Source organism: Cebus imitator, unplaced genomic scaffold (genome assembly GCF_001604975.1).
Source record: "Cebus imitator isolate Cc_AM_T3 unplaced genomic scaffold, Cebus_imitator-1.0 Scaffold285, whole genome shotgun sequence".
NCBI classification, from domain to species: Eukaryota; Metazoa; Chordata; class Mammalia; order Primates; family Cebidae; genus Cebus; species Cebus imitator.
The window spans coordinates 808,101-820,986 of NW_016107600.1; the positions used below are offsets into that span (position 1 = coordinate 808,101).

At 56.5% G+C, this 12,886-nt stretch overlaps 1 protein-coding gene across 3 annotated transcripts in view; it reads right to left on the minus strand.

Annotated features, from left to right (window-relative positions):
- RARG (retinoic acid receptor gamma) overlaps positions 1-12,886 on the minus strand; it is a 24,722-nt gene that overhangs the window by 2,171 nt on the left and 9,665 nt on the right. For 2 of the 3 annotated variants that reach the window (XM_017501776.2, XM_017501775.2), the window contains exons 5-10: positions 3,816-3,964; positions 3,461-3,602; positions 2,615-2,775; positions 2,233-2,409; positions 1,669-1,873; positions 1,254-1,412 (exon numbers count right to left, since the gene is read on the minus strand). In XM_017501776.2, coding sequence (XP_017357265.1) covers positions 1,254-1,412; positions 1,669-1,873; positions 2,233-2,409; positions 2,615-2,775; positions 3,461-3,602; positions 3,816-3,964 — 993 coding nt within the window. Of the gene's footprint in view, positions 1-1,253; positions 1,413-1,668; positions 1,874-2,232; positions 2,410-2,614; positions 2,776-3,460; positions 3,603-3,815; positions 3,965-8,392; positions 8,901-12,886 lie in introns of those variants that run through there. The other variant, XM_017501777.1, reaches the window with a different exon arrangement.

The following is a 12,886-nucleotide window of genomic DNA, read 5'->3' on the forward strand; positions in this document are numbered from 1 at the left end:
GGGTGGATCATGAGGTCAAGAGATCGAGACCATCCTGGTCAACATGGTGAAACCCCATCTCTACTAAAAATACAAAACATTAGCTGGGCATGGTGGCGTGTGCCTGTAATCCCAGCTATTCAGGAGGCTGAGGCAGGAGAATTGCCTGAGCCCAGGGGGCGGAGGTTGCGGTAAGCCGAGATCATGCCATTGCACTCCAGCCTGGGTAACAAGAGTGAAACTCCGTCTCAAAAAAAAAAAAATCATTTACTACAACAGCTAATATTTATCAAACACTATGTTCCAGACATCCTTCTAAACCTGGACTGTCCAAGAGAACTTTGCAATGATGGGAATACAGGAGTCATTAGCCACATGTGGCTATTAAGCATTTGAAATGTGACTGCTGCAACTACAGAATGGAATTTTTTATTCAGATTCAGCACAATTCTAAGTACACTGTATGTGTTGTAATTCTAAGTACACTGTGTGTTATGGGGTTTTTCGGGTTTGTTTTTTTGAATTTTTTTTTTTTTCAGAGGCAGCATCTTGCTGGTCACCCAGGCTGCAGTGCAGTGGCTATTCACAGATACAATCATAGCTCACTGCAGCCTCCAACTTCTGGCCTCAAGTGATCCTTCTGCCTCAGCCTTCTGAGTAGCTGAAACTATAGATGTGCATCATGGCACCTGGCTTTACATTGTATATTAACAAATTTAGTCCTTAAGACATCCTTATGAGGTACCTGAAAAATATGCAGAAAGTTCTATTGGACAGTACAGGTTTAGATGCAATTTGCCCAGCCAGACGCGGTGGCTCACACCTGTATCCCAGCACTTTGGGAGGCCAAGGCAGGTGAATCACAAGGGCAGGAGTTCGAGACCAGCCTGGCCAACATGGTGAAACCCCGTCTCCACTAAAAAAAAATACAGAAACTAGCTAGGCCTGGTGGTGCATGCCTGTAATCCCAGCTGCTCAGGAGGCTGAGGCAGGAGAATTTTGAACCCAGGAGGCGGAAGTTGCAATGAGCCAAGATCGAGCCACTGCACTCCAGCTCTGGGCAACAGAGTGAGACTCCATCTCAAAACAAAAACAAAAAAAGAAGAAGAATGAATTTGCCCAAAGTCTCCCACTACTATGTGGCAGAGCTAGGATTCCAGGGTGGGTTGCCTGGTTCTCTTTCACTATGTTCTTGTCTCTGCCTGTCCACCTGTCTGACCTGGGAGACCAACAGCCCTGGGAAGACAGAGCAGGGACGCTCACTCATGACTAACCCTTAGTGCTGATGCCCCGGAGGTCGGTGATTTTCATGAGCATCCTTGGGAACATGTAGGGCTGGCTGGGCCGCCGGCGCCGGGCATACAGCCTCAGGGCTTCCAGCAGTGGCTCCTGCAGCTTGTCCACTTTTTCCGGCTCCTCCAGGTCCATGCGGTCTATGGGGACAAGTATAATGGAATGAGAGGGGAAGGAAGAGATGGGGAAGACACAGTAACAGATGGCTGATTCCCAACTGGCCTTTTGGGAAGCCGGTACAGGGTCTGAGAAGTCTGTGGATGGGGCTGGGTGCAAGAATCACCAGAGGAACAGGCCACTGAGTCCCCCATGCCCCCTCCCAGTCGGAGATCCCACATGGAGAGTGGTGGGAAAGGAGACCGAGCACTGAGCAGACGCCAGAGGGCGCCCCCGCACCTCCACAGATGAGGCAGATGGCACTGAGCAGCCCTGTCTCGGTGTCATCCATCTCCAGGGGCAGGAGCTGCCCAGCAAAGGCAAAGACGAGGTCTGTGAGGGGCCCAAAGCCAGCATTGTGCATCTGGGTCCGGTTCAGGGTCAGCCCATCGGAGAAGGTCATGGTGTCCTGCTCTGGGGTATACCTTGTGCAGATCCGCAGCATCTGGAGGCGGGGGGTGGGGGAGGGTTAGTGCTCTTTCTGGGGGTGGGGAAAAGAAGGAATGAGTGGAAAGTGAGGAGGTTAGGTCCCCAATGAGTGCAACCTGAAGCAGGCATGGAGAAGGCAGAGGTGGAGGATCTGAGCCTTGGGAGGGGTGGTCCTGGGAAGTCAGGTGGAGACAGGGCATCCAAAAGTGTAGGATCATTGATCATAGGGGCAGGGGCTAAGACAAAAAGAGAGCTGAGGAGTCCCGCATAGGTGGCAGGGGGTTCAGGGTAAGGAAGTCTTTGCATGGATCAAGGAACTGTTGAAGGTCCCATATGAGGGTTGGGCTGTGGCAGGGCCCACAGGGCCTAACTTACCAGGATATCTAGGCAGGCAGCCTTGAGCAGAGTGATCTGGTCAGCAATGCTGAGCCCTGTAAAGCCAGGCAGCCTCTTGGCAAACTCCACGATCTTGATGATGCACTTGGTGGCCAGCTCACTGAACTTGTCCCACAGCCCTAGATCTAGCTGCACTCGGTGGTCTGCACTGGAGTTCTGTAGTGGGGAGGAGTAGGAGGTTAGAAAGCAAGCTAAGGCCCACCTCTGGGAGCTGTCTTCTCCCTACCAATATCCCAAGCCCTCCTCTGCATTCTAATGCCCTCCTTGTCCTCAGCAACAGATGATAGCCTCCAATACAACCCAGCCCGATTCCCTGGAGTGAAGAGTGCGCTGCCCTCACTGGGCTCTGCCCATTCCTCACCGTGGTGTACTTGCCCAGCTGGCAGAGTGAAGGGAAGGTCTCCTGATGGGCTTTGCTGACCTTGGTGATGAGCTCTTCTAACTGGGGGCTCAGCTCATAGCTGTCAGGTGACCCTTCCTCCTTCACCTCTTTCTTCTTCTTGTTCCGGTCATTTCGTACAGCTTGGGGGTGGAGGTGCAAGGAGAGGGTCAGGACCCTCAGAGCCTCCCTTTGGGTGTCTTCTCTCACCCTAATGTAATGTGCTCAGTCCCTATCATGGATATCTATCCCCTGGCACTGTAATTAGTGCCTCGGTTTCCCTGTGTCCTATATTAGCTCTTGTTCCCAGGCTGGTTCTCCCCAGCCCCACCCAGAGCCTGCAGCCCCTGCTCCCTCTCCAGGCCATGGCTCCATCCTGCCCTTCCTGTCACCCTGCAGTTGCTGGGGGAGGAGGGGGCAGGATATGCAGGCGGCAGGATATCCACTTATAGCCTTGGCAGCACAATGGGGGGGTGGTGGAGAGGAGGAGCCACCCCATATCCATCTTTGGCTCAGAACTGGGAACAGGGGAGGGGAAGGGTCTGGCAAGCCCACCCACTTTATTTTCCCTCATGAAACAGGGAAATAAGACCCTACTTATTCACTCATTCAGAGGAAGGGTCAAGCTTCCTGAGTGGGGAGAATGGGAAATGGTGGGGCCTCCTGGGTGAATGGAGCTAATCAAATAAGACTGGCCTGGGAGAAGTCGGCACCCCAGGGCAGGCCAAGTCTCAGAGGTCAGGGATGTAGGAGTGGCCAGAGGAAAGAGGGCCACAGCCATAGGGTAGGACCAGAGTGCTCCTGCCCAGGCCAAGGATGGGAGCCTACCTTCCTTGGACATGCCCACTTCGAAGCACTTCTGTAGCCGGCAGTACTGGCAGCGATTCCTGGTTACCTTGTTGATGATACAGTTTTTGTCGCGATGACATGTGTACACCATGTTCTTCTGGATGCTTCGGCGAAAGAAGCCCTGGAATTGAGGGAAACGGAGAGCGCCTCTGAAGCACCATGCTGGGAGCACCAGCCTCTCACTGGCCTTGCAGGTTGCCCCAGGCCTCAGCTAATCTATTAACCATCTATGCACAAAGCAGTGCTGCTCACACATAGCCTCTGTGTCCCTGGTCTCTCATCTTACTCCAGTAACTCTGGATCCCCCCCTGCGCACCCCCCACCACGTACACACCTTGCAGCCTTCACAAGAGCTGACTCCATAGTGGTAGCCAGAGGACTTGTCATTGCACACGAAGCATGGCTTGTAGACCCGAGGAGGCGGAGGGGGTGAGGGTGAGCTGGGCACCATCTCCTCTGAGCTGGTGCTCTGTGTCTCCACCGCTGGGAGGGAAGCAGTGATGTGAGGGTCTGGAGAGAAGGACCCCGCAGACCTCCAGGCTTCCTCATCACACACACCCCATGTGCCTTTGTTCCTTGGCCCACGGGTGACAGCTGTCACTACCACAGCGCACTAGTCCCAGCAGTAAGCACTTCCAGAATCCTCTAAACCACCACTATTAGCAAAGCTTGTTGTGATCCTGGTCCACCCTCCACAGTCTAGCCAACTTGTTCACAAGAATGCCAGCCATTGGCCGGGCATGGTGGCTCACGCCTGTAATCCCAGCACGTTGGGAGGCCGAGGCAGGCAGATCACAAGGTCAGGAGATCGAAACCATCCTGGCCAACATGGTGAAACCCCATCTCTACTAAAAATATAAAAATTAGCTGAGCGTGGTGGCGCCCACCTGTAGACCCAGCTACTCGGGAGGCTGAGGCAGGAGAATCGCTTGAGCCCGGGAGGCAGAGGTTGCAGTGAGCCAAGATCGTGACATTGCACTGCAGCCTGGACAGAGCAAGACTCGGTTTCAAAAAAAAAAAAAAAGCCAGGCCTCACCCTGTATAACATGTTTAATCCTCCAAATTCCAGACCGAGGCCATTCTGGAAATTGACTTCTCTGGGCCTGTTTCCCTAAAGATACAGGGGATGGATAGAAGGGTTAAAGCCCTGCAGCTTTGCTCTTTAGTCACTCTCTGTCACTTTGGTAGATCCTTGTCAGGTAGTCTACCTCCCACTGTCCTCCCTGTGGGGCAACAGCTCTGGGGGTGAGTAGGCAATTACAGCCTCTGTAGCTGGCACTGGCCAAATGACCTGCTGGGATGCTTAGCAGGTAGACCAGGACCTCACTTCCTCTCCAGTAGTACGGGGGAGATAACTCCTCAGGCTCCTCTGTCTCACACCATCCCCGAATAACCACCTAACGACCGGAGACAGCAGAGCAGACGGGGCACAGCTCTCAGGGGAGTGAGTTAGAGGATGCACCACAGCCTTGGTTCACGCCTGAAGAAACAGAGGCCACAGGAGGGAAAGTGACCAGCTTAGTGCCACACCAGCGGATTTAACTGGCTGCGAGTCAAAGAAGCTGGGGAAGGGGAGACTGAGGTTTGCTCAGTTTCTCAGGTCTGAAAGCCACTGGAGGTGTAGCAAACTGGAGAAGTCAGGTGACAGTAGGTACACAGGACTGATGGGGGTGGGGACCTATTTCTGGACCCTCTCTAAGCTTCTGTCTTCACGCTGAAAATACCCAATTGCAGCTCAATAGGGGTCTCAGCCCCACAGTATGAGGAGAACATGCTCTGCTCTGTTCAAAAGGCTGCTGGGTAAGAGAGAGTGCATGTGTGTGTGGGAGGTGGGAGGGGGGATGTCTTCAGGTGGTTGGTTGGTCTTCAGAAGCTGGGGAAATTTATAAATTATTCAACCTGTAGGACCTGTTGTCCAAACCTCGAGGGCCCAAGTTAATGCAAAAAAATTCCTAGGACCCTCCCTAAGGTATGTCCCACGAACCCGCCTCATAAACACCTTCTTCCTTCTAACCCTCTGCAGTCCACCTGGTCAGAAGTCTGCCCCACTGCAGCCCGAAGGGTGGAAGGAAGGCCCAGGATGCAGGGGTTCCAGGCTAGCTCCACCCACCACACAGGAGGGAAGCCCTCCCCACCCCCAACACATGCACACTCAATTAGCATAAGAATCCTGCCAGAGTGAGATTCCCCAATGAAAAAGGAGAGAGGAGGGGAGAAAAGAAGGGTGCCTGGAGTCTATTCAAGACTAGGGACGGGGGCTCCAGGAGGGGCCGGTGCTGAGAGATGTGGGGAGGGCTGGAATGCCTTTCCCAACCTCTCCTGGCTCCTCTGGCCCACCACTGTGTCCTCCGAGGGCATGTGTTCTGTGCCCAAGGCCTGTGCGTGGGGTGGCACTCACTCCCGCGCTGACGCCCTCCCTGCCCGCAGAGCGCTGCCTCATTTCCTCTCTTGCACAAGGGCCTGGGTGCGGTCAGACTGGCATGGGGCAGTGCCAGCAAATTATAAGACTGGGGGCCTCAGGGAGACAGGCCCGGGGGCAACTTTTCCTGACTAAGTGACACTGTCACATCCCCACCTCCTGAACCCAGAAGTGCAGCCTACTGACTCCGAGGTCAATCTGTGGGTGGAGGGCCCAGAAAGCTAACTGGGTCTACTCCAATCAGATCCCCTCCCCAGCCCTGGGCTTAGACCCCACCATTGGGTTGCTGCTCCTGGGCTAGGCAGGGGCCCCTGCTGGGGAGGATGGGGGTGGGCTCTGGGTTTTTCTCCTTTTAAAGCCCAAATTGCTGAAATTGAGGAAATTCCTAACCAGGCTGCACCGAGCTTCAAACAAACTCTTTATAACCGGCTGTAAACGCTCCCAGCTGTGAGGCCCAAAGCTGAGCAGCCTGGACTCACAATCTAGCACACACCTCCTTGGAGACACACACACTCTCAGAGGTTAACAACACACAGGGGAGCAAAGCAGGCATATTAACAATGGGCTCCTAGAACCCTTACTAGATTCAGGCACAGACACACAGCCAGAATAGAGACACACTCCAGCCACACCGTGGAGGTAGATGTACAAGTCACAAGGCTGATACACAACACCCAGCACTCTGCCACACAAGGGAACAGTTCTACCACCAGACAAACACCCCAACCTGCCAACGCAGCACCAGGACACCAAAGCCTCCAAACGTGCACACACACATCCAGCCCACCCCTCCCAGCAGCCTTCCCTCTGAAAGTGTGTGTATCGGGGGCAGGCCTGAAGCTGGCTTTGTGTGCCCACCAGGACCCACAAGGCCAAAATTATTGGCCCAAATTAAAACGCAAAAATCTGCCAGTCAAGCCCAGAGGGCTTCTTCCATAGGCCTGAAAAAAGGAAGGGTCTCCGCCCAGACCCCAGGAACCCTTCCTGGAAGATTCTTTCCATCTCAGCACCCCCACAACGTACAACATACCCCAACTCCGCATACTATTGGGCCATGAGAGGAAAGTTAAGAATTCACAGGGATTTGGTGCAAACCAATAGTTCCATGCTTTCTCGCCCTTTAAATGACACACTTTTAGTTCTTGCCCCACCCCACCCAAAAGTAAAGTCCGGTCTCCTGGTTTGCCACCTCCCTCTTCCAGTCTCCCAGTTGTTAAATCTGAGCAGCTCTGCTCTGGAACCAAAAAAAAAAAAAAAAAAATCCAAACTTGTAAACAGCGCTGCCGGGTGCCAAGGAGCGAGGCGCGTTGGCGGGGGCTCAGTGACCTGGCGTGCGCACTCCCCCAGCGCCAGCCGCCCCGCCTGCTGCCCGCCCCTTCCCACCCTTCCCAGTGTGCCCCCAAGCCCCTCGTCCCGGCTGTCCGCACCCGGGCTGCAAGCACATCCCAGCCCAGAGTAAATTTAGGGGGTGTTCCAGGCTCCACTCCCAGCCCCTCCCCACACCCCACCCCCGCCAGGCACTGCGGCCCAAGCTTCAAAGCCGCTTCTCATCTGGACTTCATTTTTACTGCCTCACAGTCCCCAGCTTTTTATTACCGCTCTGGAAAGGGGTTCCAGGGCCCCAGGCCTGGCATCTCCCATTTCACGGAGGGGGAAGATAGGTATTTGGGGACCCAGGAATGGTACTCGCCCTGCCGCTGTCAATTCCAGGCCACCCCCCACCACACACACAGACTTTGCTTTCAACTTTTCGGTTCCTGCTAAAGTTGTGTGTGTTGGACCCACAGGAAAAAGTCATCTCTCTGCATATAACCGCATACACATTTCCAGACATTTCTTTTTCATATGGGGGGGGTGGTGGCGGGCAGAGCTCAGCCTTTTCCACCCGGCGTGAGAACACACAGGATGCACTCTCGAACACAGCACTTTCCAAAACCGCCCCCGCAGCCACGAAGGGGCACACGCCCTCCCGGCCTCACGCCACAAACATCCCCTCACAGGCCATGTGGACCTGCCAGCTGTCGCCGGCGACAGTGGTGGAGACCCTGCTCCCACACCCACACCACCTATGCAAGGCGCTGCACACTCCAGGGATTCACGCGCTCTGCAAACAATCTTTTTTACACTGCCAGCTTCCCACATGAGCTTTACAAACGCCACCCACGGTCCTGAGTGCCATATCCTTCCAGGGCCACAGACCTCAGGGCACACACTACCCACACACCTCGGTCTCTCCCTAACCCCAGGAACTCTGGAGTGGCATCAACCATAGGTTCGAGCTGAACACCCACCATAAAAACCACACACACTCCAAACACTACTGCACACACGCAAAGAAGACGATGAGGCCCCTACGTTTAAAGGGCCAGTACCTTACATAGAAAGGGCCAGAAGCTCCCCTTTGCACCCCAGTTCCACCCTTTACACACGGAAAGAGTAAGTCCCAGCCTCTCCTGCACCCTACACCCCAGCCCCGGACTCTTGGTACCTACATTGCAGGCTGGCGGGTTGCGGCCAGGCAAAAGACTCAAGTCCGGCGAAACAGGAGCCTCCAGTGGCTCTGCGCAGCAAGCCGGCCCCGGGCCCGGCAGCCCCGTACAGCCGTCGCGGACCCGGGGCAAACGTTTCCATACAGTCGTACATCGCGACCAGGCTTGGAGGGAAGCTGGGTGCTAGGAACACCAAGGACCCGCAGCCGATTCCCCCTCCTCCCCCGGCGGCGCCCCGCTCCAGCAGGGGGGGAGGGGGAGGGCTAGCATCGGGCGCTGGGCTGCCTGCGGGGTAAGGGGTGGGCGGGGAAGAGGGGGGATCCCCAGCAGGGGAAAGGGACTGGGCGGGGCGCGAAGCTGGGGCTGCCGCTTCAGCCTCCGTCCAGCTCTATCTGGGTCCCTAGGCAGCTAGCTCTGGGGAGACCTTTTTTAAAAGCGAAGCCCGGAGGGGTGAGGGGGTGGGGCTTGGAGAGCGAAAGGGGCCGGGCACTGAGATAAGCAGAGCTGAGAGTGGAGCGCACACTCACACAAACGTACACTCGCTCCGCGGCGCGCGCGCTTGCTTAAACTCATATATGTGCATGCATTTATCTTGTCAGGCACCAAGAATTTGCAAATATGCAAGAGTGCATATACTTGTGAGCACGCACATAAACTCATAGGTGCACACATGTTTGTACAAACACACCTTGCTCGGGAGAATGCTTGCAAGCATACTCTCCATAGCTCAGAGGCTTTGCACGCATTTGCATTGAGGCGCGTGCCCAGGTCGGGGTTGGGGGAAGGAGTGGAGGAACCAAACATAAGCATTTCCTTTCAGTTTTCCCCCTCCCCAAACTCTCCCTTTTTCACACTAGTCAATACAGAGGTGTTAAGGATGACTGCGGAGAGGGGAACGTGGAGGTCCCCCGCGCGCCAGCTCTCCCGAGGCCCGGGACCTGCACTACCTCCACCCCTCTCATTCCCAGGCCTGGTTCCGCCCTCTCCCTCCGCGCGCGCGCTTCAGGGCCGAACAGTGCATTCCTGCGGCTCGGCGCGCGCTGCCTCCTCCTCGCTTCCCGTCTCCCCACCCCCGGTCCGAGGGCCGGAGCGCGCTCCCGCCGTGAACTCTCCGGGAACCCCCCTCGGGGCGGGTGGCCGAGCGCGCTCACCTCCTCCTGACCCGGCCCCGCCCCACCCACCCCGCCCAGGCCGTCTCCAGCGCTGCCGCGGAGTCACCCGCCCCTCTCCAGCGCCGCCAGAGTCTATCCCTCCTAGCCCGAGCGGTCCGCCCTCCGCCGCGGCCCGGTCAGCCTCCCTCCGCGTCCCTGAAGCCCCATCCCGCAACTAACGCTCCCTAAGCGCCTCGACCGTCTCTCTCGATGCTCTTTCCTCGAACCTAACTTCACTTTTAGAGCACAAAACTACCCCCTAAGCTGTGCCTCCAGTGCCAAGTGCGACTCGATGAATCTGCCCCTTAGTGCCAATTCCCCTCCTCCAGTTTCTCAATGCCAAGGGATCCCTTGGCAATAGCTGCCCTTCTGGTCACTGACTGTTCTCAGGGTCTTTAAATACCCCCCAGCCTAGGCATAACCGCCCTCCCTTCGGTGCCACGCTAGTGCCCCTCAGATCTCCTAGGGCCGCCACACTGTTCCTTGGGTTGCCCCTTCCGGCACTGAGCGCCCTCGCCCGGCGGAGAAGTGGGTGAGGTGGGCGGGGGTTTGGCCACGTCAGAAGTTTGCCCTGGCCCGGCCGAGCCGAATGGGGGACCCTGGCCCCGGACAGCGCCAGCGGCGGCGACTCCCGGAAACCGCCCCCTCCCCCGCGCCCCGCCCTCAGCCGCCGGGCCGCCCGGCCTGCCCGGCCTGCCTGCCCAGCCGGCTCTGTCAGCGCGGCTCACACGGGCAGCGCCGAGGAGCGGGAGCTGCGCCCGGCCCGGCCCTTCCCCCGCCAGGCGGCTGTGGCTGGGCCAGGGCGGGGCGCGCTTTTCTAAGAATCTGTTGTACCGGGTGGGGGGCGCACTGGGTGCTGCAGGAGTGGGGCGCCTGTTGGAAGAATAAAAGGCAGGAAGGGGTGCCAGAGTAGGCGAGGGATGGCGGGCGCGGGGGGAGGGGCGGAGGGCTACCCGGGCTGGGAATAGGCTTGACTTGTGGATGGGTGGGACCTCAAGGTGGCAAGGCTGACTGGGGGGCTCGATGCAGGGATGGGGAGGGAATGCATTGCTCTTTCCAGCCCAGTATAAGCTCCCCCGTCCTCCCCAACCCCAAACACCCATTTCTGAATCCAGCCAGCACCCACAACCAAAAAAAAGAAAGAAAAAAGGGGGGATAACTTTCTGAATCAGAATCTGGCCAGCGGCAAACAAACAAAAATCAATTAAGTGCAAAATATGGAGTACCCCCCAAAACAAGCCTTGATTAGTCAACTTCGAGCTGTCAGTACCCCCCTCCCCCTCAGAAATCTGAAAGGTCCCAATTAAGTCAGGCCTGCCTGGTTGGTAATTAGAACCAGAAGTGGCCAGGCTACAGGGAGGGGGGTTGGGAGGAGGGCACAAGAGGAGTTGGGGGAGGGCTCCAGGAAGCCATGAGTCCTCAATAGCCCCCGTTTCTCTTCACCAAATGCACCCCACTCCTCGTCACCCATCTGTGTGTGCTTCCCAGACATTGCACAGAGGGGACCCTTAGGACCAGGCATTAGGTCGTCAGGCCTGCCCTCCCCATCAACCATGACCCCCCCATTCTAGACAGACTTAGTACAGCCTTGGGGTGAAGGTAAGAGGATGGGGGATCTAGTGCCCCTCTTTTCCCCAAAGTTTCCCCAGCCCTTATTGCAGCAATTAGACCCATTAGCCTTCTAGCATTTCATGGGAACCAGATGTTCTCCGCCAGCCTGGTGGGAGTATGAAGGGGGGCTGCTGCCTGACTCACCCCTTTCCCTATGATCCCCACCACCAGGGCAGAACCCCTCCCACCTAGAGCCCCACAAAGGCACACCCCTAGAGTCAAAGAGGATTGCACCGCTCCCCAACTAACAAGGCCGTTAGCACTCAAATTCTCTCGGGGTCACCCCTCAGGGCCCCTGCCACCCTGGCAAGGATGAGTTTGGCCAGGATGAGGCAGGGCAGGAACAGCTAACTCCTTATGCACCCCTCCCTTCCCTCCCTTCCACCTTCTGGATGGGGCTTGAGGATAACTGGCTTTGAATTCCTCACACTAAATTCTCCCTTTTTTCTAAAACCCTTCCTCAAGAAGCTGAAAAGGGGGCATTTCAAAGTAAAGCAGGCCCTGCCAGAAGGGTAAGTCCTGAGGTAGGAGTCCCACCTGAAGGGTCATGGGAGGGCTCTCTGGAGGAGGGGGCAGCAGAAGAGCAGAAGAATTGGGAGGTGTGAATGAGAGTGGGGCCCAAAGCAGGGACAAGAGGCGTGCTGGGCAGGATGGGGGCTGGGACCGGGTAGGGGGCCAGGAGAGGGGGGTGCAGCCTGGGCCCTGGCGGCGGCGGCTTGCCCGGCTCCCCCCTGCCAAAGAGGTTTCCTGTTGCAATCAAAGCCCCGTTTGTGTCGGCCTGGAGCTGGAGCCTGTGCTGGAGGAGGAGAGACCAGGGAGGGGAGGGGAAAGGAGGCTGGGGTTTTTTTCCTGGAGGAGGCCTCACTGCTGCCTGCTTGTTCTCCTTGCTTCTCCCAGTGCCTGGCTTCTCTGTGTCTGCACCTTTGGGCCTGGGTAGCTGTCCCTTGTCTTGTCTATGAGTCTCTCTTTCTCAGTTTCTTTTAAGCAAGACTCTCTTTCTCTGTGCCAGCCTGTCCTCAGTTTCTCCATGTGTGGTGACTTAGTGTGGTGAAGTCTGGGCTCCCTGGCCCAGGTACAGTGGCCCCATGGCCAGGGCAGCGTCACCAGGTTCAGAGGACAAACTGGGCTAGGTCATCAGGACCACAGCTATCTGCCCAGGGCTGGGAGGATGGCAGGGCTTCCCTTCTTTATCATCACACTCTGTTCCCTGTAGAAAGCAAATCTAGAACACACTAGGATTCACAAACATAGAGATGCACAGGGACACAGACGCCAGGGGTTTCATGCACGTGCATGAACACACACCCGCACGAGCACACACATGCACACACCCCTCTGCTTTCCATGAACACAGGCCTGTGCTTGCCTCAGCAGCACCCGCTCCCCCAAGCCTCCCCTCTGCCACCACGCTGTTCCGAGATGTCTGTCTCACCCCCTTCAGACCCTGAGAGAGCCCCAAGAAGTAGAGCAAGACTTCAGTTCTCAACAAGGATGTCCCCAAGGTGCCAGGGGCCCAGCAATAAGAGCCAAGAGTGCCAGGAAGAAGTGCCAGACCTCTTCAAGGACCACCTCTCTGTCTTAGTCTATGTGAGAGAGAAAGAGTGTGTGTGTGTGTGTGTGTGTGTGTGTGTGTGTGTGTGTGTGTGTATGTGTGTTCCATAGAATAAGAGAGAGGGTGATGAGATGCACAAACTCAAGGTGACTATGCCTTTGGCATCAGATTTAGGCCTCTAAA